General features: G+C 35.0%; 4 protein-coding genes and 1 long non-coding RNA gene across 6 annotated transcripts; 4 read left to right on the top strand and 1 right to left on the bottom strand.

Annotated features, from left to right (window-relative positions):
* Positions 1 to 516: 516 nt before the first annotated feature.
* Positions 517 to 13,208, top strand: LOC110814216 (MIF4G domain-containing protein / MA3 domain-containing protein). 2 transcript variants are annotated; one of them, XM_088209134.1, is made up of 14 exons: positions 517 to 1,125; positions 1,595 to 1,632; positions 1,739 to 1,818; positions 1,936 to 2,758; positions 2,837 to 2,904; positions 3,350 to 3,432; positions 4,926 to 5,025; positions 8,296 to 8,381; positions 10,595 to 10,677; positions 11,119 to 11,246; positions 11,330 to 11,431; positions 11,928 to 12,221; positions 12,371 to 12,451; positions 12,593 to 13,208. In XM_088209134.1, the coding sequence occupies exons 2-14, from the start codon at positions 1,629 to 1,631 to the stop codon at positions 12,974 to 12,976; spliced, it is 2,316 nt and encodes a 771-aa protein (XP_088065260.1). In that variant the 5' UTR covers positions 517 to 1,125; positions 1,595 to 1,628; the 3' UTR covers positions 12,977 to 13,208. The 2 variants fall into 2 exon arrangements, with proteins under 2 accessions (XP_088065260.1, XP_088065259.1); XM_088209133.1 differs by having other exon boundaries at positions 518 to 1,125; positions 12,329 to 12,451.
* A 270-nt stretch (positions 13,209 to 13,478) lies between these two features.
* On the top strand, positions 13,479 to 16,065 carry LOC110814209 (Major facilitator superfamily protein). Its single transcript, XM_022041601.2, has 3 exons — positions 13,479 to 13,907; positions 14,008 to 14,225; positions 14,436 to 16,065. The coding sequence occupies exons 1-3, from the start codon at positions 13,790 to 13,792 to the stop codon at positions 15,861 to 15,863; spliced, it is 1,764 nt and encodes a 587-aa protein (XP_021897293.1). The 5' UTR covers positions 13,479 to 13,789; the 3' UTR covers positions 15,864 to 16,065.
* Positions 16,066 to 16,402: 337 nt separating this feature from the next.
* LOC110814289 (MIZU-KUSSEI-like protein (Protein of unknown function, DUF617)) lies at positions 16,403 to 20,231 on the top strand. The gene is made up of 2 exons (XM_088209878.1): positions 16,403 to 19,152; positions 19,806 to 20,231. The coding sequence occupies exon 1, from the start codon at positions 16,644 to 16,646 to the stop codon at positions 17,376 to 17,378; it is 735 nt and encodes a 244-aa protein (XP_088066004.1). The 5' UTR covers positions 16,403 to 16,643; the 3' UTR covers positions 17,379 to 19,152; positions 19,806 to 20,231.
* LOC110814274 (uncharacterized) lies at positions 19,498 to 20,997 on the bottom strand. Its single transcript, XR_002539640.2, has 2 exons — positions 20,164 to 20,997; positions 19,498 to 19,952 (listed from the first exon to the last, which is right to left on the bottom strand). It is a non-coding gene; the product is annotated as an uncharacterized LOC110814274 (long non-coding RNA).
* Positions 20,998 to 23,328: 2,331 nt separating this feature from the next.
* On the top strand, positions 23,329 to 25,826 carry LOC110814288 (uncharacterized). Its single transcript, XM_022041709.2, has 3 exons — positions 23,329 to 23,918; positions 24,016 to 24,437; positions 24,596 to 25,826. Exons 1-3 carry the CDS (start codon positions 23,468 to 23,470, stop codon positions 25,715 to 25,717), a joined length of 1,995 nt encoding a protein of 664 aa, XP_021897401.2. The 5' UTR covers positions 23,329 to 23,467; the 3' UTR covers positions 25,718 to 25,826.
* The last annotated feature ends 1,527 nt before the right edge of the window (positions 25,827 to 27,353 follow it).

Below are 27,353 nucleotides of genomic sequence, written 5' to 3'. Positions count from 1 at the left end.
TCATCTTAGTACAAAGGACTAAGAGATACCCCCTAGTCCACAAGTTTTTTAGGTACAACTTTGTATGTGACAAGTATACTGTATAGGTAAAGCTCTATTTACAAAAAAACTCATTGATAATTGAATTATTCCTCTTAGAAAATTCAATTACTCTTTTTTAATTTGAATATTTTAAGAGTAGAAATTGTGATAATATTTGCCCTAAAAAAGTTGCATAGGTGAAGTAAAAATTATTTTCGTCAAACTTTACTCAAAAAAAAAAAAAAAATTTATTATTTGTCTTGTCAATATTAATAATAAAATAAGAAGTAAAAAAAAAAAGAAGGTTCAATTCCAATTCCTTGATTTTGAAGGTTAATAGTAGATTCAAAAGAAGAATGGGCAAGGTGTTAGAAAGGGAAGAGAAGCAGTTACTTAATGTAAGCCTAAAACTAAATGAAGCCCACTCGGCCCATTTATTCATCTTTTTTATTGTGAAACGCCGTCGTTTTGGATTCTTTTTCCTCATATCTAAATGCCTCCTTCCTGGTGGCTGGAGGACTCAAGAGGAGGGAGAGGTAGGAATACACTGGAGCAAAGGAGACACGGTGCAAGGACGATTGAGGAGGGAGACAGGTACTCGTGATTGAAGGGGCTCTCGGAGACAACAAGAGGAGACAGAATACGCGAGCAACGAAGAAACAAGCGACGCGCGACAATCTCTGGGCGCTGACAGCAGAAGCCTACGGCGAGAGTAGAAATCCGAGGTTTCGAGGTCGATTTAAGGAGGGCAATTTTAGAGGGACAAGAGGGGCGTCAGACGGAAAATCGAGGGCTAGAGAGTGGAGTCGGAGAAGTTGAGAAATAGTGAAATCAAAGGTGATTTGGGGAGACGGTTTTTCGGTTTGGTGAGCAAGAAGCAGAACAGAGGAGAGAGTGAACGGGATAGGAATAGAAGAACAGAGCGGTTTTTTTTTTTTTTGGGTGAGGAAGAAGAAAGGATAGTTTTCTGGGTTTTTGAGGAAGATTAAGAGGTTAGGTTTCCGAAGAGGGACTTGAGTGAAGGAAGAGGATTTGGCTGAAGGTTTTCGGTGTTGAGGAAAGAGGATTATAGAGCAAGTCGGAGCCGAGTAAGCTGGAGGGGAGGTAAGTAAATGTACTTTCTTTTTTCACCTATTTGCTTCTAAGTGTAGTTGGATTTGACACGAAAGAAAGTGGTTCTCACTTTTGATACTTATGATTGATTGCATTGTTAGAGTATGAAATTACTGTTTAGTTTTCTTCTATCTTTCTCTTTCTGTTTCATTTGCTCCGCACACTCATTTTACAGTGGTAAATGGGTCTAGCAGGAAGTCGCTTTTTATATTAGTTTCTTGACTGCACTAGTCACTTAAATGTTTTATTGGAAACATCATTTTATTAATACTGCTAGCTAGATGCTGGCTCTAGTTTGGATGATGGATCTGAGTTGGGTTAGCTTCCCCTTTCAAGTTTGAAACATATCCTCAATTCAGATTGTTTATATATATATATATATATATCATTGTTAACCAGCTTATTATTTGAGTTCATGTTTTGTATTATTAATAAATTTATATTTATCTCTTGTTTACAGTTTGTCTTATTGACTTGGATTAATTGGCAAGAGAATGGGTAAGTTATTTCGTCACTTGCAACAAGACTTTGAAGAAATTTTCTTTGTTCTTTTTAGTCTCTTACTAAGAGAAAAAGTTGTTTTCCATTGGGATTCTATTTGCAGGTAAATCACGTCATGAGAAGCGAAAAGAAGCTCGAGTAGAGAGGAATAAAAAGAAATACGATTCTTGGCTCGAGCATCAGGTAAGAGAAATTTTTTCTTTCGGTACAGTTCTCTCTCTTTCTCTCTCTCGCTCTCTCCCTTCCTTAGTTTCTTTTTTAATGTTTTTCTTTAGATAATATTAGTATGATGTATCACAGAAATATCAAAAAGCAAAGAGAACATCCTGCGATTTGAAATTGAAAGACATGAAAAACTTTGACTTCTGTAAAGGAGAAGTTATTGAACTAGGTGATAAACCTATGGGAAACCAACTGATATCAGAGCAAAATGCGTCAATAAAGAACGTTAAGGATAAACGGGAATCTGTTACGAAGCATGATTCATTTGCAATGAAGACAACAAAGAAAAAGAAAGTTTTGAAGGGAATGAGAACAAAGTTTGAAGAGTTTCTTGAAATGGATAAGCCAAATGCTGGTTTATCTGCTGAGGAGGATTTGAAACTGGAGAAGAAGCTTGCGAAGAAACTCAAGGTGAAAGGTGGTAAACTAAGGGGAGAGGAGGATGAGATCAATGTGTTGTTTGAAGGCATTGCATCTGCCCTTGATTCTTCTACTGAGGAGCTCAACGCTTCTAGAAAGAAACATAAGAAGAACAAGTCATTGGAGCAAGATCTGGAAGGTGAGCTCGTAAATGACTTAATAGTTGATATTTCTGAGCCAAAGGGATCAGGTGGGCTTAGAGTCTCCTCAAAAGAAATTCCTGTGGGGGAACCTTCTAAAAGTAGGTGCAAGAAGAGAAAGTTATCTCTGAAAGGACACGTAAGCAAAATGCCAATTGACACGACTGCTAACTTATCTTTACATATCGGAGTCTGTGGTGCAAAGGTGGAAGGGGATGAAGTTCACATTCCAGCTAAGGCCCCTCTGCTAGAGGATAGCATAAAATATCTTGCTCCGCACTTGAGGTCTCGTGCACAAAATGAATCGGAAGATCTTACACAAATACGAAGACGGGTTCGAGGTATGAGTTAAACATGCTTAAATATTGCCATAAGCCTTCAGCTTGAAATGTGAGACCATTGCATTGTTTATTTTACAGGTCTATTGAATAGGCTGTCTGAATCTAATGTGGAATCAATCGCGGGGGAGATGTCCTCAATCTTTCGTGTATGCTGAAATACCATCTGTGGTAACTTTAAATATGTGTATGTTTGTGTATGTGTGGGATCAATCAGTAGGTAGATGTCCTCAGTTGTTTGTATTCTTAAATACCATTTCTGGTAACTTTAAATGCTTCTTTTTTTTTTAAATAACTTTAAATGCTTCTTTGGCTTTCCACATCATTTTTTCTTTTTGAAGGATGACAATATCATTAATAGATTTTAAGTACTTGCTACCTTTTATACAAGATATAAGTTTCTAGGATTGTCAATGGAATTTTCTCCTTTACTTTTGCCAATAAGACTAGTCTGAGAAGACCTTTCATCCCTTGGATGGAAGTTCTTCAGCACCCTGAAACCAATATAAATTTAACTATATGGTTTATTTCCTTTGGTGTTGGGAGAGGAATATAATTCATAGTTTCCTGACTCTGTATTTTATCTTTTTACAGTCTGTTACTCGCAGTGTTGCTTCTCAGATTTTTGGTGAGGAGATTTTGGCATCTTGTTCTGGTGGTCCACGTGGCAATGAACAGTTAAGAGCTAACTTCTTTTTACATTTATGTTGTCTAACTTTTCTTTACTAAACTGATGTTCAAACTGACAGAATATAATGGTGAGTTTGTGAATCATTTTGACAAAAAAGGTTGTTCTCCCTTTTCTTCACATCTCTTTTGTTTGTATTTTTTTTGAAAAAGAAAAATATATTTTTTTTAAATCTTCGATTCTTTTCTGTTTATGCGTTCTTAAGCTGGCTTCACTCATCAAATTTTGTTTTAAGTGATATTCTAATTCTTTTCATATGTTGTGATGCCTCCTTAATAATTTGTTTTTGCCAATCCAACCTTACTTGACATTTGGCTGTTGTTTTGAGTTTGCATGCAAAACAGTACTTTAATGGATTTATTAATTTGATATTTGATTTTGTCTTCTACATTTTCAATGATGGAAGAGCATTCACTCTCTCGCTTTCTAAGATTCTATATTTCTTCCTTCTGCACACCAGACCCTTCTGTTCTGCCTTCCCTTTGTCCTCATTCCTGTCTCGTCTCTTCAGAGATCCTTGTTGTTGAGTGTAAGTCTTCGAACATCATGAGTCTTGCCCTACTTGCAACACAAAGCTTCTGTTTTCAGTTTGAGTGGCCATCAATGGAGGATGGAAATCCTTTGCAGAGATTGCAATGGCTTGGGTCTAAAGAAGGATCTGGCTTTTGCCTCGGGTATAACTTCAAGACTCCACTCTTGCTGGAAAATCTCGGGCCACACTGGTCAAGGACAGTGCCAAAAACCCCTATTTGATTAGATGATCCCTAAATCCCTCCCTGCTCCTGCCCCTGCCCCTACCCATACAAATCTGTTTATACAACTTTCTAACTTCTCGACCATTCATGTAGGAGCTCTAAACAGAGATAGGTAATAGTGGCACACTAGACAAATACGCCTGTACTAGGGTGACTCTGCTTTCCAGTGAAAATAATCTCCCTTTTTGGCATTCTAGCCTTTTCGATACTTTACTAACCACCCTGTCCCAAATGATTGCTTCATAGGGTTGCCCCCAAAGGAACTCCTAAGCATGTAGCATACTCTTGGAAGTTGTTCTTTCAAGATTTTATTTTTCATGAAGTTATATATCACTGCACATTTCTCGTTTTTAAATACTAAAACAAAGGGCAATTTATATGGTCGGATAGTATTTTTCAGTTTTTTTAATCTTTCAATATGAACCTTATTTCCCTGTTTGACTGAAACACCGTGTCAGATTTGAACTGCTTATATGTGCATTATATGGAACATCTTTGTGTGTTCGCTCGAACATATTAATGTCATGTGATTGCAATAGTTTTTGGATAATCAGAATGGTATTTAATTAGATCCAACTTATATGGAAAATGCTGAGCTAGGTTTCATATATTTTGTTAGACATAGGTGATTTTTAAATGGCACAACTGGATCCTCTTATGGTTAAAAACTTTTCTTCCCTTTATGACAGTTATTATATCGTTTTTTATTGGGTATTTCTTCGTGAAGGTATGCTGCTGTTTTTGGAGCTTTTATTGCTGGCATGGCTTGCTTAGTCGGGATGGACTTTAGTGCAAAGCTCCTGGCTTCACTTGCTAAATCTTTTGAGGTTTGTTTACCAATACATCAGTGTGGAACCATTACCAGGACATTTTAAGGGAATATTGTGAAAACGTAATTGAAGTTAGTGTAGAATACAAAAATATCAGTGCATTTTAGAAACATAAAAATAACTTGACCTACTTGATTGTTAAAAAAAACTCTACACTTGTAACCTTTTATTTTAAGTTCCAGTTATATGTATATTTGTTGATCGCTTATTTAAATATAACCAATTAATGCCTCTTTAGTTCACTTTGACTGCAAGAGCTTGGTTTTCCTGTTTCTTTTTTGCCTTTCCTTTGCCTATCTTAAACTTTGTTTCTTTGGTTCATAGCAAAATTGACACAGAAAAAGAAGATCTTAATTTGGAGTAAATTTTTTGTTGAAGAAGTTTTTGTAATAATTATTATTATTATTTATTATGTTTAATTTATTTAGCCTATTTAGATAGATTTTAAGCAATCAGAAACATAAGCTATTAAGTAGTTTTAGAGTATAAAAACTTTTAATTTTCTCTTTTATCATTTTAATATTTCACTTATTAGTGCTAATGAGTCTATGCAAAGACTAGTATCTTTAAAGAAAAAGAAAGAAGATAGGCAATAATGAATTAAGAATTTCGTTCATTAGGGTTTTATTTCCTATTATCTCGTATTTTTTCTTCTAGTTATTATTCTATCCATTCTGTTTTCTTCTCTCCTTTCTTTATTTGTATGATCTCTAGTTTCCTCTATTTTATCTTTAGTACTCTATTACATATATTTTCCTAACAATTTATCTTGTAAGGTAGAATAGTAGATTACCTGTTAGGTATATTTTTTAACTAATATTTTTAACTAGTTTCCTCTATTTTATCTCTAGTACTCTATTACATTTATTTTCCTAATAATTTATCTTGTAAGGTAGAATAGTAGGTTACCTCTTAGGTACATTTTTTAACTAATTTTTTTAACTAGTTTCCTCTATTTTATCTCTAGTACTCTATTACATTTATTTTCCTAATAATTTATATTGTAAGGTAGAATAATAGGTTACCTGTTAGGTATATTTTTTAAGTAATATTTTTAATTTTAGAAAATATGGAAGAATCATTCCATCATGGATAAAAAGAGGAGTTCTAAGTCTGTTCAAGTTGCAGAACTTGAAGCAAGCTTTAACTGATAATCTAGCGGGAATTTGAAATCCTTATGCACAGGCTCCATAGAAATTTGAGATACAGGTTATGGTATATACTGAGCCCATTTTGGAACAACACAACCTAATCTTGCTGGAGGCATCCTGTGAGCAATCTCTGCAGCTCTTAACAGTTACATCTCTACTGTTAGTGATGCTAGTATTATGGGTCTCAGTTAGCATGGAGGGAACAAAGGTGTTAGTTTTGTTGATGAAGTTCTTAGAGAAGTTGTATCAGAAGATGCAATGTTCAATAGAACTTAGTTGCTACGTTGCCTGGCATATGCTATATATTTCCATCCCAGGCATAGTAAGTACCCAGCCTGTCCATTTCCTGAAACAACACAACCTAATCTCGCTGGGGGCACCCTACAAACAATGTCTGCAGCTCTTAATATTTACGTCTCTACTGTTAGTAATGTTAACATTGTGGTTCTCAATTAGCATGAAGGAAATAAAGGTGCTACCACTGTTGATGAAGTTCTTACAGAAGTTGTATCAGAAGATTCAATAAATGTAATAGAACCTATCTGCTATATTATCTGCTGCTGATGAAGTTCTTACAGAAGTTGTATCAGAAGATTCAATAAATGTAATAGAACCTAGCTGCTATATTGTCTGCACATACCACTATGTATACCGAGTGGTGCTGTGTTGATACAGGTGTGCTATCTGGTGAACTAAAAAGAATGTTGTGCTATCTGGTGAACTAAAAAGAATGTTGATGTGGGACAAATCATGGTTAATTTTCCCAGGTGGAAAGTTTGGGGAAAAACCTAAATATCACAATAGGAATCTTAAGTATCATTTTTAAGATTTCATTGAATAACAGAATAAAGTACTAAAAGATATTTGTATTGACTTAACAATGCTCTTAAAGGAGATAACATAATTATTCAGGAATTACCAAATAATTATTTCCCAAATATGATTAGCCTAATAATACTAAGTTGAAAATAATATATTATGAATTCCTAAGGATCCGGTCCAGAATTCGGGGTCTACAAAAGGTTTTTGTCACGGTAATCATAAGAGTGTGTTTGTATGAGTGTGTGTTTGGTGATGATAATATGTGATAAGTTAGTAGTAGGCCTGAGGGTTTTGTTGTAATAAATAAGTTGTTAGACCTGACAGTTTTAGGTTGTTTGAATTTGTGTCAGTTATGCTACTCTTAAGGACCTGATCATATCCGTATGGAGGCCGTTATCACTGTAACTGTAAGCCTTAAAAGGCCAGTCTGAAGGAAACAAAAATATGCTGGAAATTAATCAAAACTTTCTTGAGTACTCAACTTAAGGAGATATTTGGGTTCTCTCTCAAGGAGCCCAAACAATTAGTTATAATAGCAATAAAGGAAGAAAAATCCAGCGGGATTCTGATTCTTCCTTATCTGATTTCTCTTACAAGGACCTGTAACTATATCTAGGGTACAGGTTCGTAGGATTCTAATACTATCAAAAATAGAGAGACAAAACATAAATAAATTGGGAAGCATAAAATAATTTCTAAATAATATAATTCCTAAAATAGTTAATTACTACTGTGCCTTTGCATCATCATGTGTGGTAAAGGGAAAGAACCGTGATAATTTGCATTTATGAGTTGGGTGTCGCAGAGGTGGCTGTGGTAGTGGTGCTAAATCTGGTTGCAGTAGGGCTATCAAGAGCAGTGTTTTGATTTGGCAGAGATGATAGGTTGTGCATGGGCCGTGATGAAGATGAATATAGGAGAGAGGTTAGATAGAAAAAATATATGGTATGGGAAGGATATTTTAGTCAGTATTAATATTTGGTTAATGACATGGCACTAATTGTTACAGTTAAGTAACTATTGCTTTAACAAACTATTAGATGAGTCATGTTTTTGTAAGAAGAACTTAAATTATGAATGAAGCTAATGGTTTTGTATGTTTTTAAAATATAGTTACATTTTTGTAGTTTGATATAAAATTGAGTCATGTTATGGTACTTTATACAATCTATAAGATACTTGGTTATAAGTTTAGGTATTCTGTTTCATTTCAACATTACAAATTTGTTGACTTCTTTTGCAGCTAAAGTTTTAACACTTTTCACGTCTGTTTGTCTTTTTTTTTCTTTTCCAGGACGAGCACTACAAAGAAGACAATCTTTCCTTGCGAAACCTTACTCTTTTGCTCTCCTGTTTATACATATTTGGAGTTTGCTCCTGGTGGGTACTTGGTAGTGAGTGCTAATCTGGAAACTTATTACTTTTTGTGGCACTTGTATAAGTAAACTGAGAAGTTTGTTATCTTTATTCCAAAAAAATTTTCTCAGCAGTTTAATTACAAAGGATTTAAGGATAAGAACATTTCTTTGACAAGGCAAAAATTGGTATTTTTCAAGTGCTTGATAGCAAATTTCCCCATGAAAGGGGATTGACCTTTAAGCGTGCAGTATTAGGACATAGCTTTTGTTGGAGACCCATTTCTATACTGCAGTCAGCAGCACATTTCTCTTTTTTTCTTTCAGTTAGAAATTGAACCATTGTCATCCAGTATGCATATTACTTAACTCTAACCATACTAACTGATTTAGCCCTCGGGTATACCAGAGGGGGGACTCATGGGAAATCCATATCAGTAAGGGAACCATGGGTGCCAGGAGAACTGCCAACTGCAGTTTCTGCTTCTGAAAAGGACTCTTGGCAGTTTCTAATGAGGATTTAGGCTAGTCAAATGTACCAGGGAATTCATATCAGAATTCCTCCTAGCATAAGGTTTCTTTTAACTTAAATTGGAAAGTTGGTTTAGGGTACTTAATTATTTTCTAAAGTTTACTTATTTAATTATTTCCTAAGTTGTAGGAGCAATGCTCCTTTTAAATACTTATTTGTTGAGTTTGGTTTGGTTTCCAATTTCATGTAATAGAAGTAAGATATAAATTTGCACTAAAAAAACATTTAAATTTCAAATTAGTTCCATATCCAATTCAAGTTAGATGTAACAAGTGGAAATACAAAGTCATGGTTGTAGAATTGAGAATCTGAGTAAAGTTGATTTAATTGTTCATTAAATGTGTAAATTATAACTGTCATTTACATATCAAATGACTAGGATCTAGGAATTGAATGAAGGTAGAATAGATTTAAGGCAAACACTACAATTTCTACTATTTTTTTTTTTGAATAAAAGATGTATTAATGTGAGGTGCTAAGGGAGCACCACCCATTTACAAAAAATTTACATGTCAATTAGTATATCTACAATAAAATATAGATCTTCAAAACATTCTAGATTATGCCCTAAAACAATAGAGGTAAAATAATGAAACTATTTATCTTTGATGTTATTAAAATCTTGTTCAAGTCCTTCAAAAACCCTGTTGTTTCTCTCTTTCCAAATAACCCCGAAAATGGTAAGAGGGATTAATGTAAACGGTTTGTTACTACTTAGACCATCTTATGCCAGAAGTTCGGAATAAACAGAATCTGTCATTACCCAAGAGATCCCCAGAAGCTCGAGTATCATGCTCCAGAGTTTGTGAGATGTTTGACATTTTAAGAGTAGATGATTACATGATTCAAGAGATATCTTACATAAGAAACACCTGTCTATTGTAATGAATGAAGCATCTGAAAATTATTCCTAAATTTGGAATTCTTTAAGAAATCTTAGGATTCTCTCTAAAGAAATCAATCATAGGCTGCCAAGGCTGCAAATCCAACAAGAGCGCTTCTCACTTCCTGAAGGAACTTCTCCTTAGTAGACATGTGAACCTGATTCCTAGCTAGGGAATCTAACATCATTCCGATGAAGCACTGAACTGGAACTAGAGAATAGTCTTAAACTTTCATGCTAGAATCACAACAATACTCCATATTAGGATGGGGTGAGATGCTCTTTTTTGGGATGAAAGAAGAAATATTATTAGGAAGAGAAACTAACACAAAAAGGAAAAAAAGGGTCCTCTCGCTGCAACCTGAAGACGATAAAAACATAGGAAAAAAAGAAAGGAAGAGGGAAATCAATACAGGATAGCGCCCAAGTCTCCTTGTAAAATGGCTGAAGAAACTCATGATCCTTAACTAAAACAGATGCCAAAAGACTAATCTGTCGATAGCAACCATGCAGATCGGAAACAACCTTTTTGGAAACTATTCCTTTCTAGCCAAAAACCTTCTAGTTTTGTGACTCTTCTGCAATGGCTGCAATCTTTAGTTCTTGAAAGCCTTTGAGATTCTCATTTGACAAAATCCATGTGTTGCGAACACTTCAGCTGCTAAATGTCTAACATAGGCCTTTTCGGTTTTTTAGACATTGCTTAATGTTGTTTCATGTCTTGCCCAAAATGTCTTGACAGCATGTCTTGTTATGTTCTGTTGGAGGATTTTCAGTCTTATTAAAATAAACTTACCTAATAGCTATCCAAATTGCTTTTCAGTGATTTAATATACGACTTACTGATCACATTGAGCAAGCGGTTGACAGAGATTGATGTCTCTACTATCTTGACAGTTTTACAGTGTAAGTTTTGGTTCTATTGTTTCTTCTTAATCCGTTTATTTTTGTCTTTGTGTGTGGTTCCAGCTCCTACGACTGTCGGAAAGCTTTGGCATTTATCCAAATACACTTGTGGGAACATATTGTTTGTACTTTTGAATTTCCTACATTTTTACCATCCGAGTGTCATTATTTTCTCTATTACCTTTTTTTTTGGTTGAGGGGCTCCCTTGCATAAAAGGAGGTCAAACCCCAGCTATAGACCTCAGCATCGGAGAGAAGTACCAATGAGCCTGAAGGCTCTTGATCCATATTTCATTTCAGTAGTAAAGAATTGGTTTTTGCATAGAACCATAATGGGAGCATGATCCAGCTATGTTACTTTTTTTTTTTGTGGAAAAAAAGTATGCATGGAAGAGCATCAGGATGTTATCTATAATGCATTATTCTTTCTCATTTGTGTAGGCTGTGGAATGAAACTTAGGAGTGATGACCCTGGTGCTATGAAAAGTTTCATTGTCACTGTTCAAAATAGTGTCAATGAATTGAAGACTTCTTCTGGAGATGGCCAAACAAAGATAAATGGAAAAAGAGTAATATTTGTATAACTTCTCTTTTATAAAATGTTCTTATGTTTGCTGTAAATTCACAAGCTTTGTTCTGTTATTTGGTGTAGATGGAGTTCATGCTTGAAACCATCTGTGACATCAAGAATAATAAGAAGAGGTCCAAGGAGGATTCAGCACCCCGTACACGGTTAAAGAAATGGCTACAGAAGGTACTGCTTGTTGAGCCCCTTCCCTCTCTCCCATGACTGTTGATCCCTTAACTCCCATGTAGAATACTGACCCTTCAGAGAATCAGGGGTGATTGGAGTTTTATATGTTTCTCTGACCTGCTTTAGGCAATCATCTTCCTTAATCTATCATGGGAGAGTTTGTGTCCAGTCTTTCTTCTTATTGAATGGTGATCCCTGCGTGCTATTTGAATATGAAAGTCTTCTAGTCAACCTCAGTATGATGTTGATCAGTTAGTGTTGTTTTAGTAGTTGAATGTGCAAGGGAAGTAAAGGAAAGGAAGATACTTGTTAGTTTTTGAATAATGATAATGGCAGAAGCCTTCTGTCAGGTTCAGTTCTGTGAAATAGCTTCAGATTTTTTGTTTCATTCTTGTAACTTTTTTATGTTGGGGAGAAAAGTGAAATTTTTAGTTTCCTATTTCCATGTGTTTTACGTGTATTTGTTCTTTATCGGCATATGTCTTGATTTTAACAGCTAAGAGTTGAAGATGTGTTAATAAGAGGACTCAAATGGAGCAAGTTACTTGATCCTGGGAAAAAAGGTCAATGGTGGTTGTCTGCAGATATGCCTGTCTCATTACAGAATGCGGAAGAGGTTGCTAGCACGATTGACAAAGAGACTCTTGAAGCTCAAAAATTGCTGCAGCTTGCTGCTGCTCAGAGAATGAATACAGATGCTAGAAGAGCAATCTTTTGTATAATAATGAGTAGTGAGGACTATGTTGATGCATTTGAGAAGCTTCTGAGGTTAGATTTGTCTGGGAAGCAGGTGGGTATCAATCTTTTATCTTTTTGTTTTGCTCCAAAAATTTGTTGACATTTAGAAAATTATTTATTTATTTATTTACAGATTTAACATTTTACTTATATCTACAGGATAGAGAAATCATGCGGGTTGTTGTTGAGTGCTGTTTGCAGGAGAAAGTCTTTAACAAGTACTATGTTGTTCTTGCTTCCAAGCTGTGCCAGCATGACAAAAACCACAAATTTACTTTGCAGGTACATTTCCTTTGGGCTAAGTTCTGTTGAAGAATCCAAAATTTTCCATTTTACTCAATAAGTATTTAGAAGGCTAAGACTGCTGCATTTTAGTTATAACCGTCTTACTTTTGTTTCTTATTAATCTTATTGATTGCACAGTATTGCTTCTGGGACCATTTCAAAGAACTTGAGTCATTGTCCCTACAAAGATCAATGCATCTTGCAAAACTTGTTGCAGAGATGATTGCATCTTTCACTCTCTCACTTACAGTATTGAAAGCTGTAGACTTCGCCGAGGCCAAGCACTTGACACCAAAGAGAATCATGCATTTCCGGATGCTATTTGAGACCATACTTGAGCATCCTAATAACCTCATCTGGAATATCTTCACCCGTGTGGCTGTCAATCCAGAGTACGAAACTCTTCGGAACGATATTGAGTTCTTCATGAAGGAATTTGTGGTGAAAACCAACAAAACCATTCTAAACAAATTCAAGGTTGCAAAACAAGCCCTTGGTAATGCAGAAGGAATCCTCAAGTGAGCTCTATTTTTGCACTTGTAGTCAGCTGTTTTTTGTGCGCCAAGTTTTGTAATTTAGATTGTGATTTGATTAAGGTAAGTTATGCCCAATTTATTTAGAGATTAGGAAAAAAGTCAGTATTATGTAACAACATAATCTAAATGTAAAAAACAGTTCTTTTTGTTTGTTTGTTCTCATTTACATGTTATGAAATAAATTACGTACGAAAGGAATTTCATCCTTTTTTTGGGAATTTGTTGGATTTTAATTTTAATTTTAATTCTAAATATAATTTTTTCTTCTTCTCGTAAAATTCATTTAAAAATATAATAAATTCAGTTCTTCTATTGTAAATATAAAATTGTAAATATATATATATTTTTTTTGGGAATTGTTGGATTGGATTCTAATTTTTAATTTAAAAAGTTAAAATTTTGATTTGGAGTAAAAAATGTTGATTGAAGACGTAGCATTAATGGAGGGTGGCTAATCCATTTGGGTCAAAATTCTAAAATGAAAATGATGATGATTATTAGTGAAAGAAAAAACCCGGCTGATGATTCGGAATAAGATTCACCATTTGTCTGAGAGTCAAACTGTAAGATCTGTTCGGATCCCCAGAAATAGTAAATCCATGGCGCGGCTTCCAAATGCCCGCCAACAAGAAACACGGTGGCCTGAAAACTCCTCTTCCTTTCTACAATATCATTCCATGGGTGTAAGTTGGGAGAGAATCTCTGAAACCACAATTACTCGTCAGGGGTTTCCACATCCCCTCGCTATTTATTTCTTAGGATTATCAATTCAAATCTGCAGAGACAAGTTTTCAGAGAAATGGAAAGACGATCTGATACAGATGAACCGTCTTCTTCTTCTTCTTCTTCTTCTTCTTCTACTCCTCCTCCGTCAAAGAAGCTGCCCGGAGGATGGAGATCCATCAAATACATTCTTGGTAGTACCACTTTTTCTGAAATGCGTACCCATCAAATACGTCTTCTTCTTCTTCTTCTTCTCTTGGTTGAATACAATTCCTTATTATGTTATGTTTACAGGGAACGAGACCTTCGAGAAATTGGCTTCTATGAGTTTGATAGCCAACATAGCGGTGTACTTGAAAACCAAATACAATATGGAAGGTGTTTTTTTGGTGAATGTGGTGTCTATTTGGTCTGGTTCTTCCAATGTCACCGCCATACTTGGAGCTTTGATTGCTGATACTTGGTTGGGTAGATTCCGTACTCTTCTTTTTGGCTCCATAGCCTCTTTTCTGGTAAGCCAATTTATGTACTCACATTAAGATACTCGTTTAAATGTTGTTGTTCCATTTAACCCATATATCTAGTAACTCCACTAATTAATTCTCCGAAATGAAAAAAGATGATGAGGGTGAGGATGGAATCAGCTTCAAAAACTTTTGAATTAATCCAGCTTTGGGAAATAGAAATATATACTGACGAACTTTTGTGGTTCCTAATCAAAGGGCATGATTTTCATGACCTTCACCGCAGCTATACCGGACTTGAGACCCCCAACATGTACAACGCTGCCAAATTGCACACAGCCTAATAATTGGCAGCTGACATTTCTCTTTGTGGGAATGTCCTTCTTAGCCATTGGAGCTGGAGGGATTAGGCCCTGCAACATTGCCTTTGGAGCTGATCAATTTGACACCACCACCAAGAAGGGAAAAGCTCAGTTAGAGAGCTTCTTCAACTGGTGGTACTTCTCATTCACTGTTGCCCTTCTCATAGCTCTAACAGGTGTTGTCTATATCCAGACTAATGTCAGTTGGCCTCTGGGTTTTGCCATCCCAGCTTCCTGTCTTCTTCTCTCCATAATCATTTTCATCATCGGCCACCATACTTACATAATCATGAAACCTCAGGGTAGTATTTTTATTGACATGGCCAGGGTTATCACAGCAGCCTGTAGAAAACGAAGGCTAACTACTTCTGGGAACTCACTATACGATCCCCCTCTTCAAGAGTTGCCAGGCTTGACCAAATTGCCTTACACTGATCGGTTCAAGTGCCTGGATAAAGCAGCTATATTTGCTGATGAGTCTGAGATAGATGGCAAAGGGTTCCCCAAGAATAATTGGAGGCTTTGTAGCTTGCAACAAGTGGAAGAACTCAAAATGTTGATAGGAATGGCACCTGTTTGGGTTGCAGGAATCGGCTTCTTGATGGCCATGGACCTGCAAAACTCAATTGGGATACTTCAAGCTATTCAAACCAACAAAAAGATTGGATTGTTCAATGTTCCCCCAGGCTGGATGGGCCTCTCATCCATGATTACACTTTCTCTATGGATCCTACTGTATGAGCGCATCTGGGTACCTCAATCAAGGAAATTGTCTGGAAAAAACAAGAGAATGACAATGAAACAAAGGATCAATATGGGTATTCTGATGTCAATAATTTGCCCACTTGTGGCTGCAACTGTGGAGAAGAGGCGGCGTGAATTAGCTTTACGAAATGGTACCTTCGAGTCACCTATGAGCATCACCCTGCTCTTACCACAGTTTGCCTTGTCTGGTCTGCTTGAAGCATTTGGTGCAGTGGCCCTGATGGAGTTCTTAGCAACTAAGTTACCAGAAACCATGAGGACAGTTTCTGGAGCAATCTTCTTTCTGAGCTTATCTATGGCAAGTTACCTCAACTCTGTCTGTGTCAACATTATATTCAAAATAACCAGCAGGAAAGGAGGCACACCATGGCTGGGTGGGCAAGACATTAATAAGAATACACTGGAGAATTTCTATTACTTTGTTGCAGGACTAGGATGTCTAAACATCTTGTACTTCAATCTATTTGGACACCAATATGTGTCAAACCAAGGCAAAGCAACTGGTCACAGGTCTGTTCCTGAATCAAGCAATGAGAAAGAGAAGCTAGAAACAGTTTAGGGACTAAAAGAAATTAAATAGACCGATTGAATCCCAATCTTTGTGCTCTGTTTCTGATGTAGGAAAATGGGTATTTATTAGTAGTACAAATCTATGAAATTGTAATATTTGATTCATCTAATTCAGTTCTGTAACGGGGAAAATCATCATACTTGAGTTCCTTAGCATTTTACTGCAGTAATTGGAGATTTCTTTTGGGTGGCTTTCCTTCTTTCTTCTGGCGTTGTTTGGTGTTTTACTATTGAAATGAAGCCATCAACGAAAACAAAATCAAGGATATGTTTATATTAAACTAACGAATTTTGTAAAATCCGCAATACTATAATCACATTGTAATAAAAATTATTTATGAAAATAATTATAAATTAAATTCTAAAAAGAAAAAAGGTTGGTTGTCTTCAGCTATTCGATTTTCTTTTGGTGAGTTTCTTCTTTCTTCTTTCTTCTTTCTTTTTCGCTTTAATCAATTATAATCTGAGCTTTATTCTGCCAACTTTCTGGAACCCCTGGGCTGAACTTTATACCAAAACGTGGCAAAACATTATAGGTCCACGTGTCAGAATGTAACAAATTCTCTCTCTGTCAAGCCAAGGCAACACAATCAAATCATAACGGCTATATCCACATTCCCGCCCTCATTATCTACCTCTGTATAAAATCTGAATCATCTGTCACATAAACCAGACTCTCTCCCCCCCCCATCGAAATCCACACCTTTGACCCTTCAAACTATCTACGATATTTTGATCATCAGAACCCATTAAACAAATCAAAGAAAGAATGACAAAGATCGACGCTCTCCGTCGATTTCTCCTGCCATGTCTCTCCCCCACCACCACCGCCCCCACCACCACAATCGCCACCAAGAAACGCCTTAGCACCTCCCTAAGAGACGACAAGATCGTCTCCACAACTCAAGATTCTCACAAACCAGACCAAGAATCCCAGGACTCTTCCTCTTCCTCCACTACAGTCGCCACAGTTGACGATGTTACCTCCTCTGCTCCGCCCCGCCAATCCAAGACCATGGTCATCGGAACCATCTTCGGCCACCGCAAGGGCCATGTCTGGTTCTGCATCCAACACGATCGTCTCTCCACCAAGCCTTTTCTCCTCCTCGAGCTCTCTATTCCCACTTATCAACTCGTCCGCGAGATGCGTTCCGGTCTCGTCCGGATTGCACTCGAGTGCTCCGGCAGACCAGACCTAGCGTCATGCCCGCTACGTTCCATCCCTGTCTGGACAATGTACTGCAATGGCCGCATGATAGGATTCGCACTCAGGAGAAAACCCAGTGAAGAGAACCGCCAGATGCTCAAGACGATGCAGTCTATGACAGTCGGGGCAGGGGTCATTCCTTCCGGGTTCGGGTCGCCCGGTTCTGAGGAGGTCATGTATATGAGGGCAAATTATGAGCACGTGGTGGGTAGCTCGGATTCAGAGTCCTTTCACCTTATTAACCCAGATGAATGCCCTGGCCAAGAACTAAGTGTGTTCTTGCTTCGATCGAGCTGATCAGAGATGGGTACCTGGTTCTTAATTTATGTTACTCCTTTTTTAGCTATCTTTTGCCGGTTCTTGCTTTGGAAAATTAGTTTTAATATCGGGCAACTAGAAAATTTTTGGGTTTTCTGGGTTTGATTTAGAGGCTGTTTCTATTCTTGCACTGCCACTGGATTCTTTATCAAGAATTTTTGGGTTCGTAGGGAGGGGCTCTTGATAGAGAAATTTCCGTGTAAGTTTATGAAAAGTTCTTTCATGCGGTTTTTCCATTCTTTTTTCTCTCTTTTCATCTTTTAACAAAGATGGGTGTGATGAAGGTGGATATCATGTCTCCGGTAAGCTGAAAAATTCTGTATTCAAGTTCACATTTGGTTTTAGAACTCATCATTCAGTTCATCAAAATCGGAATTTGCAGACACTTCCAGTTTTCTCTGTAGGCAACTTAATTACTATCATTATGGTGAACTTAGGTACCTCATTTATGCTGTGTGCATTTAAGTCTGATCTCCTCTATTTACCTGCCAAGTAACTTTCTATACAATGAAAGTTAGCTGCTAGAGCTTGGGGAATCCAATAAAGAGAACTCAATTATAACTGAGTTGTATTTTAGTTCTAGTCCTCTTTTGCACACCCTTTGAATGATTTGAGGCAATTGGCTACTTAATAATTTTGAATGATAGTGATCATTCTGTATATTGACTTCTGCTTTTTGAAATTTGTCCAGTCAATTTGATTTGGCTCTGTGTTCAAGAATCCATAGAAGCTTGAATCACAAGCAGTTAACAAAAAATTTTCAGAACATGCATGCTTATTAGGTTCCCAGATGCAGTTAACAAAAAATTTCTTCTTCTTCAAAATTTCCCGCTAAATCTCTTTTATTCTGAAAGAAGAAAAATCTCTTTTGGGATTAAAGTTTTTTATGCAGTAGCCCTACGAAACTATGTTATCCCATTTGTGTAATTCCTTCTTTTTCTTTTAATGGTGCACGATTCAAAGGCTTGATATTCCGTGTTATTTTGAGGTATCTTCCTTTTGATCTCCTCGTCAAGTCGAAAGGGTCATGGAAGATGAATCCAGCTATAAAAGTATTTTTGCTTACTCATATAACAGCTATATGTGCTTGACCATACTGCTGCTTAACAACAACAAATTATGAGACCCTCTTTCCACGTCTATGAGTGGTCTTTATTTGAAGCCATTATCAATCACAAAAATATATAATTCGAATATTTGTAAGCCTCCTGTTAACCTTTTGGCTAAGTTTTGTTAAGTCTAAGCATCCACGGACCACTTCCAACTAGCAGAGAAACCAACAGACAACAGGTGTTCATTAGCTACTTTTGAAAACTTTCTGCAATTCTTTTGACTGACTAATCACAATCTGCCATGTATAAGGACTAATTTAGAATCAAATAACTAAAACCACCAATCTTTTCCGTCATTCCCAAGTTTGTGAAGCAGATATTTTATGTTACAACTGTTTGATTTTAATGGGTAGAAAGATATTGTTGTTCTGAAGGCAAAAGACACATGTTTGAGAATCAGGAACAAAAATATTATAAATTGCCAAAATCTTCTCCCGTACTAAGTTCTTCTTTAATCTCATATAAAAGGAGCTAATCATGGTACAAATCAGAGCACTAACAAGATGTTAGAGGGGAAAGCTGTGGTTTGAGAAACCGACATGATACAGGTGATGCAGAGCCATGTAATGGAGTTAGCATACACGGCTTTGGATCTGCAGGAGGTCTCTGATTGTCAATCCATTGCTCATTACATCAAACAGGTTTGTTTTCAGATTTGGAATATTCTTTAATTAAGTAGCTGTATAGATGCATATATGCTGATGCTCTACTGACCACCTTTTGTTTACAACAAAATATTCACTGCTATAAAAGGTTAATATATATCTGGATCCAATCCATGTTTTAACATTAATTAATTGGTAGTATTAGAATTAAATTAAAGATGGTGGTTAGTGAATAAAAATGTAAAGACAAAAAGGGAAGCTCATTTTCTTAAATGGCAACGCAGAGATGAAAGATTCAAAGGTTCATTCTGCTGTCAAATCACCTCTTTGTTATACTCTTATTAAATTAAATCTACTATTCTTTTCATAGGATCCAATCACTTGGGAATTCTGATGTTTATCATTTGCCCTTTAACTTTTTACTAACAATAATATATCATGGGATAAAGCATGGCTGCATGCAATTAGTCATGCATTCTCAAACTATTTTTATGCTTTTTTCCCTTCAAATATGCTTATATATCTTTCTTAAGAATCAATCAAGGGAAAAGAACATTAGCAATTGACAATGGTGGATAAGCTAGCAGCTGGTGAAAGACTCATTTATCAGACCCCACCAGCCCTTTACATGTCCACTTTCAGCTAACATATATATAGAGGTAATGATTAATATCAGATGCTGTAAACAGAAATTCGATGACGCTCATGGACCAGAATGCCATTGTGTGGCTGGAAAAGAGTTTGGATCTTGCATCACTCCTTTACGTGGTAGTTTCATCTTCTTCAGAGTGGAGATGATGGAGTTTCTCTCATCTTCAAAGATGGTAAAGACTTGACTGAAAGCAAAAATGAAGCCATTGGAGTAGTGGAGAGACTCAAGAAAAACTATCCATGAGACTCGAACCAGTAGTTTATGATGAATTCTAGATTGCAAATGAAAAAAGTGGAACTTAGTTTCAAATTAAACGTTGACAATCACAAATATTTTAAAATTTTGTACTTGCCCATATCAACAGCTGAAAAGTTTCATTACAAGATAAGTGTTACCTCGCAGCCTCCTTAAAATAAGCACCAAATTAGGAAATGACATTAGAGAAGCTGAGCTGAAACTGAAAACCAAACAATAAAACAAACCAATGAACAAAATAAGAGAAAGGGAAGAAGTTGATCTTTGGATAGCACCTGATGATATCAGTTGTCAGTGTTCTAGCTTCAACAAGTAAAAATATATGTATATATTGGTATTGGCAGGAAAAGGTAATCCGCATCCCAAGGTCTGGATACATATATATATATACACGACAGGTATGTCGATCCAAACCTCAGGATGCAGATTAGCTGGTCCTTACCAATACGAGCAAAAGAGAAGAGGTTTAAGAGGAGGATTTGTGGGTAGAAGTTGAAAAAAAATGCGTTAAGGCCATATGCATATAATGAGAGGAATTTATAATGGTTAGCTAAGGTGATACATATTCTCTAAACAGGGGCCAAATGGGGTGCATATAGTATAAAGGTGGTAGATAAGGTGCTCTAAATTAGAATCATGGTTATTTGATTCTTTATTCCATTCAAAACAAGGGCAAATGATAGGCCATGCAAATTACTTTTCCATAGAAAACGAAAGCTTTCATCTTGACTACTTTTTCTTTTTTGAAGACTACAAATCCTTCTCTAACTATTCCCTCCAAATTATTGAGACACTATTCCAAGTCCTTGAGCAAAGACGATAATCATCACAAGCTTCTCCATCGGCAATTGGGAGAGAGAGAGAGAGAGAGAAAGATGTTTTGTGTGATTGCAAGTTTATCACCATCACGATACTCTTAGGATTCTTAAACTCTACAAATTACTTTATATATAGAGTTATAAAATTCAATGAATTTTTTCCTATCAATTTAAACTGTTGATATATTTATTTCAACTATTATAGGTTCGTGTATATATATATATATATATATATATACATACATATATGAAAAAATGGTCAAGGAAAAGTTGAATTTATTCAAAATTTTGGAGCATTAATACATGTACTAACTTACAATCTATCATCATCATGTGACTGAGATTCTCCATTGAGCAAATGTTATGGTTGTGATGATGGAAGAAGAAAATGATTATCTGACACAATCAATGCGAGTGGAATGAAGAAGATCATTTTGCCAAATCTACCAACCAAATCCAAGAAATAATGAAACTTGATTTGTCCTTTTCCATGCTTCACCTAGCAACTTTAAACATGAGAATAGATGCCATTGCTACTTTTTCATGGCACATGTATTCTAGGATACACCTCATAACTTATTATCTTCCTTATATTCAAATTAAAATATTGTTACTCATGTCTTATTCTTCAAAATGTTATTATATATATATATATATTAAGTCAGATATCATATAAATTTTAAATTTAACAAATGAATTTTAACGAAAATTATTACCTAACAGTAAAAAAAAATATATATATATTTTAAAATACTTGAGAGTTATTAGAATTAGTTTTTTAATTTATAAAAAAATTATTTAAGGTAAAAATAAAAAATATTATATGAATTCTAATTTTTAGTTAATAAGATGATATTAAATTTATTTTGAGATATGTAATTTACTTTGAAAAATGGGGACGGTAAGTTAGAAGAGTTTAAAAGAATATATCATATTATAAATCAATGATTAAGACAAAATATGTTGTTATAATTAAAAAAGCAAAAAACAATATGAATTCACACGTCCAACACATAACTTGAAATAGTGTCAAGAATTGTCGAGTCGTTCAACATTTAGAAACAATAGAGCCATAACCAAAGTCATATTAGTGGTTGAAACATATAGAGTGAAAGTAACATTTAGTCAATAAATTTATACAAAAAGGAGATATAATTTGACAAGAAAATATAGTAAATTCACTAACTTTGCATTACTTTAGCAGCAATTTAAACACCATTTAGAAAACAATATAAGTAAGATGGAAAGTACTATGAAAAAAATATTTTAAAGAAAAAAAAAAAGTTAAGTTTATCCACGAAGAATCTTATTAAACTAAAGAGTTCAAAAAAATTAGAGTTTACCGTGAAAGTATTGAAGATCAAAGAAGCTTGAATTTTTTTGGCCTCATTATCCCAAACATGATCAAGATGAGAAGACATCTTTTACAAATCTTTAATATCCATAAATTGCATAAAAATTTTAAAATTTAAAAAAGAAGTTTAAACTCATAATAATGTAAATGAGATCTTAATAATGATTAGGAATTATCTTTGAAAAAGTGTTGAATCTTGCTTTAACCAACACGTTTTCATGCTTGAAAAATTATTTTTTAACATAATGAAAATAAAATGATGGATGATTTTAATTAGGAGACTATTTAGACATGTTAATTAACTAATAAATGATAAAGAATGAAGCTTCGCATGATATGAACGTAGAAACTTTAAATCAATTTAAATGATTGAAGATTCCATTCATATGTTTTATATATATATAAATATATATTTCTGGGATAATAACAAAACATCATAATAAAAAAAATATTATGGGAGATCGATTTAAAATATAAATTATATATATATATATATATCTTTGCTAAGAATAAAAACCTACCCATTTGTAAGCTCTGAACGAAAACATTTTTTTGTTGTATTATACGATATATATCTAATTGATATATATTTTATTTTGTAATAAATAATTATAGAATATTTCATTTAAAAAAAAAATGCCAATATGCATATAAAAATATTATATATTAAAAATTTTATCATGATTTAAGTAGTTGTAATATATTTTTAGGGAATAAATATTGCATTCGGTAAAAAAATTTAAGTATAACACAAATAATGTATTTATTCTCAAAATATGATTTACAATGTTATATTTTTTTAAATATTGTAAGATTAATTAGTTAAATAATAATTATGATAGCAAAGATTAAATATTGTTTCTAAATATGATTAAAAAATGTTAAGCACAAATTCATTAAATTATAAATATAAATATTATTTGCTTAGTGGTTGGTCCCACGTTGCGCGTCCATGGCTGTATAATTTTGACCAAAAATTTGTCTAACTACTCCTGGTAGGCGCCATTAATTCCATCCTGACGGCGAGATATGAATACATACACATCTACATCCAAGATTATATCATGTAGATGACAGCAGGTTATGTTGGATTTAATATTTAATATTTAAATATTCAAATACAACGACTGGGTGAATTGTCTCCTCGAGATACGAATTCAATCATGCCAGAAATCAAAAAATTAATATAAAATCGTATACTTTGAGTTGACCCATGGCTCAATATCAGACCTGGTCTTTGAGCAGGATAATCTGATCGGAGTTTTGAGGAAAATGGATGAAGCTCTTTACAAAGCAGTGGTGACTAATGACAGACCGGCTTTTCTTGGTCTGGTTCAGGAAAACAACTCACTGCTTGGGCAGAGAGTTTCTGGGTATGAAGACACCGTGTTACACCTCGCGACCAGGCTTGGCCACACTGAGTTGGTATCTGAAATCATCGGGTTGAGTCGCGAAATGGTTTCATCTGAAAATTTCAGAAGGGAAACTCCATTGCATATCGCCTGTTTCAATGGCAATTTTGAGATAGTCAAACTCCTCTTAGCCGTTGACCCTTGGGTGGCTTCAAGGCTTGACTGTGAAAATCAGAGTTCAACCTTCTTAGCTTGCATTAACGGTCATCTCGATGCAGCAGAGCTATGTTTGCAGCAACCAGGAGTTGTGCCATTTGAGGAGACCAAAGCTGCTTTGTGCCTTCGAGTCACCATTGCCAAAGGATTCACAGGTATATATATATATATGTATAGATTCTTATATGCATATGTATCAGACCCGGGGACTCATGTAGTCAGATTTACTGAATTCTGAGATGAATTTGGCAGGTATAGCTAAGAAATTGCTTACCCTGTATCCCAACTACACTTGGAAGGCTGATGAGAATGGATTTATTCCATTACACTATGCAGCTCGTGAATCAAATTTTGAGATTACCAAATTGATATTAGAGCAAGATTCTAGCCTTGCTACACAGTTTAATAATCATGGTTATACACCATTGCATTTGGCTGCAGCAGAAGCGGCAACTCATGAAATTCTTAAAGAATTTCTATCACGTGCTCCATTGTCTTTCAATGTTTTTACAAGAGATGGAGATACAGTGTTTCATCTTCTTGCCAGATCTGGAAAAGTAGATGCCTTTAAGTTTCTAGCACCAATTTTCAACAACAACACTAATTTACTGCGCCAGTCAGACCAGTATGGAAATACGGTCTTACATCTTGCTCTCTGCGCACATTGCTATCCTGTAAGACTAGTCCTAACACAAAATCCGACAATTTTTTTTCTTCACTACAATTTTTTTTTTAAAAACCATGTTCTTGAAACCCTTTAATAACCCATCTAAAGCCAATGATCATGCTAATTCATGAATTATAATAATTCTATTTTTAACCAAAACTACAGTTGGCAGAGTACATAATCAATGAAACAAGAGTGGATCCTAATCAGAGAAACGTGGGAGGATATACAGCTATGGACATTCTCAACCAGGCAGAAAAAACCCCACAAATCCAGCACCTTCAAGAAATATTGGAACAAGCTTGTAGGAAGATGAGTCAACCAGCTGCAATTAAAGTCATGAATGCTCATACTTGGGCACCGGATGATAGAGCAGACCCAGTTGTTTATCCAGGGCAAAATGTTATGACAAATGGTGATCTCAGTGTTGATGGTAAGCAGGACTTGAAAAATACAGAAGATATTTATGAGGAAGATGCTGATGTTCATCAGGGTGATTATAATTCTTCCTCATCTGATCGAAAATCGAAGGAGAAGAAGAGAAGAAGAAGTCATCAACACGGAAAGAAACAGCCCCGTCAGAGACCAAAAGATCCAAAAGTGAAAGATCGCAAGGATCGAACAAGGAGTGAGATTTACACAGAAGCAATGCAAAATGCTAGAAACACAGTGTCATTAGTATGTATTTTGATTGCCACAGTGGCTTTTACCGCGGGAATGAACCCTCCTGGTGGTGTATTTAACGAAGGACCCCTTACAGGGAAGACAACAGTAGGCAAAAAGATGTCGTTCTTCATATTTCAAGTAAGCAACAACCTTGCTCTGTTCTTGTCATTGGGCATTGTCATTTTTATCCTAACTGTAATCCCTAAAGAGGAAAAGCCACTGAGGAAAATACTGGCAATCACTCATAAGTTCATGTGGGCAGCTCTGGTGTGCATGGCAGTAGCCTATGTTGCTGCAACATGGGTGATTTTACCACGCAATGGTCTAGGTAAATGGGAGCTTGGTATTCAACTGGTTATCATTTGTTCGACTATGGGAATCCTAGTTGTCTGGTCAGCTTTCCTGTCTTTGAAACAATGGCGGGTAAACAGGAATAGGAAGAAGAAGAAGAAGAATGAAAATGGAGGTGGAAATATCAGAAGGGTTCATGTCCCATCGGGGAAACAGCGTCCGAGATCTGGCTCTGACTGTTGTTGCTATTCTTGTTTGGCTAAAATTAGTTGTTATTGTTCTAATAGTAGTTCCTCAGGTTACTGCACAATTGTGAGCTCTTCTAATTAATGGAATATTTATGAATAATTCCTGAACATTGAAGCATGTCAACATTTTTTATTTCTTTGTGTGACTATAATTCAAATAAAATTATGCAGGAGTTTGTTTCTTTGCTTCATGATGATAGTATTTTCGTTCATGATTAATTTATTATTAATTATGTTTTTTTTTTAAAAATAAAATTATGCAGGAGTTTGTTTCTTTGCTTCATGATGATAGTATTTTCGTTCATGATTAATTTATTATTAATTATGTTTTTTTTTTTAAAAAAAAAAAATTTCTTATACGTTGGGAAAAATTTCAAGAGATATAATAATTTTAGATAATATTTTTGTTGGAAATGGGAAGAAGAACGAGGAGAGACTAACAAAAAGATAAAATTTTTTAATTTATGATTGTTCAAATAAAATTTTCAAATACATGAATATAATATAAGTACTAATACAACTTTTAAAATTTCAAATACATAAACTATAATTAAGTATAATATATAAACGATTAATAAAAACTTAAAAAGAGAGAAATTAATTATCGTATTCATAACATACACTTAACTCCCTAGTAATACAAAGAGTTTGTCCGTAATAAAATTTGTACACTGATATTTTTAACACTTCTTTTTCACTCTAAGACTAACAAATAGTCTTTGAAAAATTTCAAACTTGAGTGACTTGATAAAAATATCTGCAACTTCATCTTGGGTCTTCATGTACTTGAGTTTGACTTCTTTTTTAATAATGCAATCGGTAATGAAATAGTACCTTGTATCTATATGATTCATTCATCCATGAAATATTGAATTCTTAGCTAATGATTATCCAGAATTATCGTTAATAGAAATTTTAGTAACTCTCTTTTGAGCCAAGTGAAGTTCCTTCAAACCTTTCAGTTTCAAGTCAATATCTTTCTCTTTCTCCCTAAGTTTCTCCAATTTCTTATCCAATGCATGTTCTCATTTTGCAGTCTTTTCCTCCATGTGTTTTACTTCAGCTACTTTTTTCTCCACTTTCGTAACCTTAGTTTCCAAGTCGTGATTCACAGAGTTTCTCTTCTCACAAATTTCAATTCAAATTCAGGCTTCTTGGCATCCAACATGGCATCAGATTCATCAAGGAATTTCTGAATTTTAACCTTTTCTCTAGTATGCTTTTCCTCTACTGCAAGGAATTCCTTCTCTTTCATCTCTATGTTCTTTCTCATAGCATAATGCTCCTACTCTTTTGAAGTTATACCTTTGAGCCTGCAACTTATATCATTTTCTTTACTATTCAAGTCTAATTAGTTGCATTAATTTTCTTGTGTCTCTTCAAGGTCCTACTCCTTAAGCTTAATCATCTTATCATTTTTATTTGCGCTCTCATCTTATTGATGCGAAACCGTAAGACCCTTACTTGAACCTTAAAACTCTTCAATCAATCTGGAACAGAATTTAGATCATAAGTAAAAAGGAATCAAATTTGTTCAATCACCTAAATGGTAGAAGTTAAATAGAACCCAAGAAAGATAAATGATATTTCTTGAACCCAATCCAAACAAGTACCAAGAACAATTGAAATAGAAAATCAAAATTAAAATACAAGTGTTACCAATTCTATTCCAAATCAACACCTTGTGCATAAAGTGAAAAGAACGCCAAAACGCTTTC

This window comes from Carica papaya, chromosome 8 (genome assembly GCF_054855325.1).
Source record: "Carica papaya isolate Zhongbai chromosome 8, ASM5485532v1, whole genome shotgun sequence".
Lineage (NCBI taxonomy): Eukaryota > Viridiplantae > Streptophyta > Magnoliopsida > Brassicales > Caricaceae > Carica > Carica papaya.
This window is presented reverse-complemented; position numbering and strand designations above follow the sequence as displayed.

Bases quoted from the DNA above. Each gene is read 5' to 3' on its own strand.
- LOC110814216 (XM_088209133.1), top strand. The intron at 11,432-11,927 runs GTACTGCTTGTT...TGATTTTAACAG, and splicing joins TAAAGAAATGGCTACAGAAG to CTAAGAGTTGAAGATGTGTT. The intron at 12,222-12,328 runs GTGGGTATCAAT...TTATATCTACAG, and splicing joins TAGATTTGTCTGGGAAGCAG to GATAGAGAAATCATGCGGGT.
- LOC110814209 (XM_022041601.2), top strand. From the start codon at position 13,790: ATGGAAAGACGATCTGATACAGATGAACCGTCTTCTTCTTCTTCTTCT. The intron at 13,908-14,007 runs GTAGTACCACTT...TTATGTTTACAG, and splicing joins ATCCATCAAATACATTCTTG to GGAACGAGACCTTCGAGAAA. The intron at 14,226-14,435 runs GTAAGCCAATTT...TCCTAATCAAAG, and splicing joins GCTCCATAGCCTCTTTTCTG to GGCATGATTTTCATGACCTT.
- LOC110814289 (XM_088209878.1), top strand. From the start codon at position 16,644: ATGACAAAGATCGACGCTCTCCGTCGATTTCTCCTGCCATGTCTCTCC.
- LOC110814288 (XM_022041709.2), top strand. From the start codon at position 23,468: ATGGATGAAGCTCTTTACAAAGCAGTGGTGACTAATGACAGACCGGCT. The intron at 23,919-24,015 runs GTATATATATAT...TGAATTTGGCAG, and splicing joins CATTGCCAAAGGATTCACAG to GTATAGCTAAGAAATTGCTT. The intron at 24,438-24,595 runs GTAAGACTAGTC...CCAAAACTACAG, and splicing joins TCTGCGCACATTGCTATCCT to TTGGCAGAGTACATAATCAA.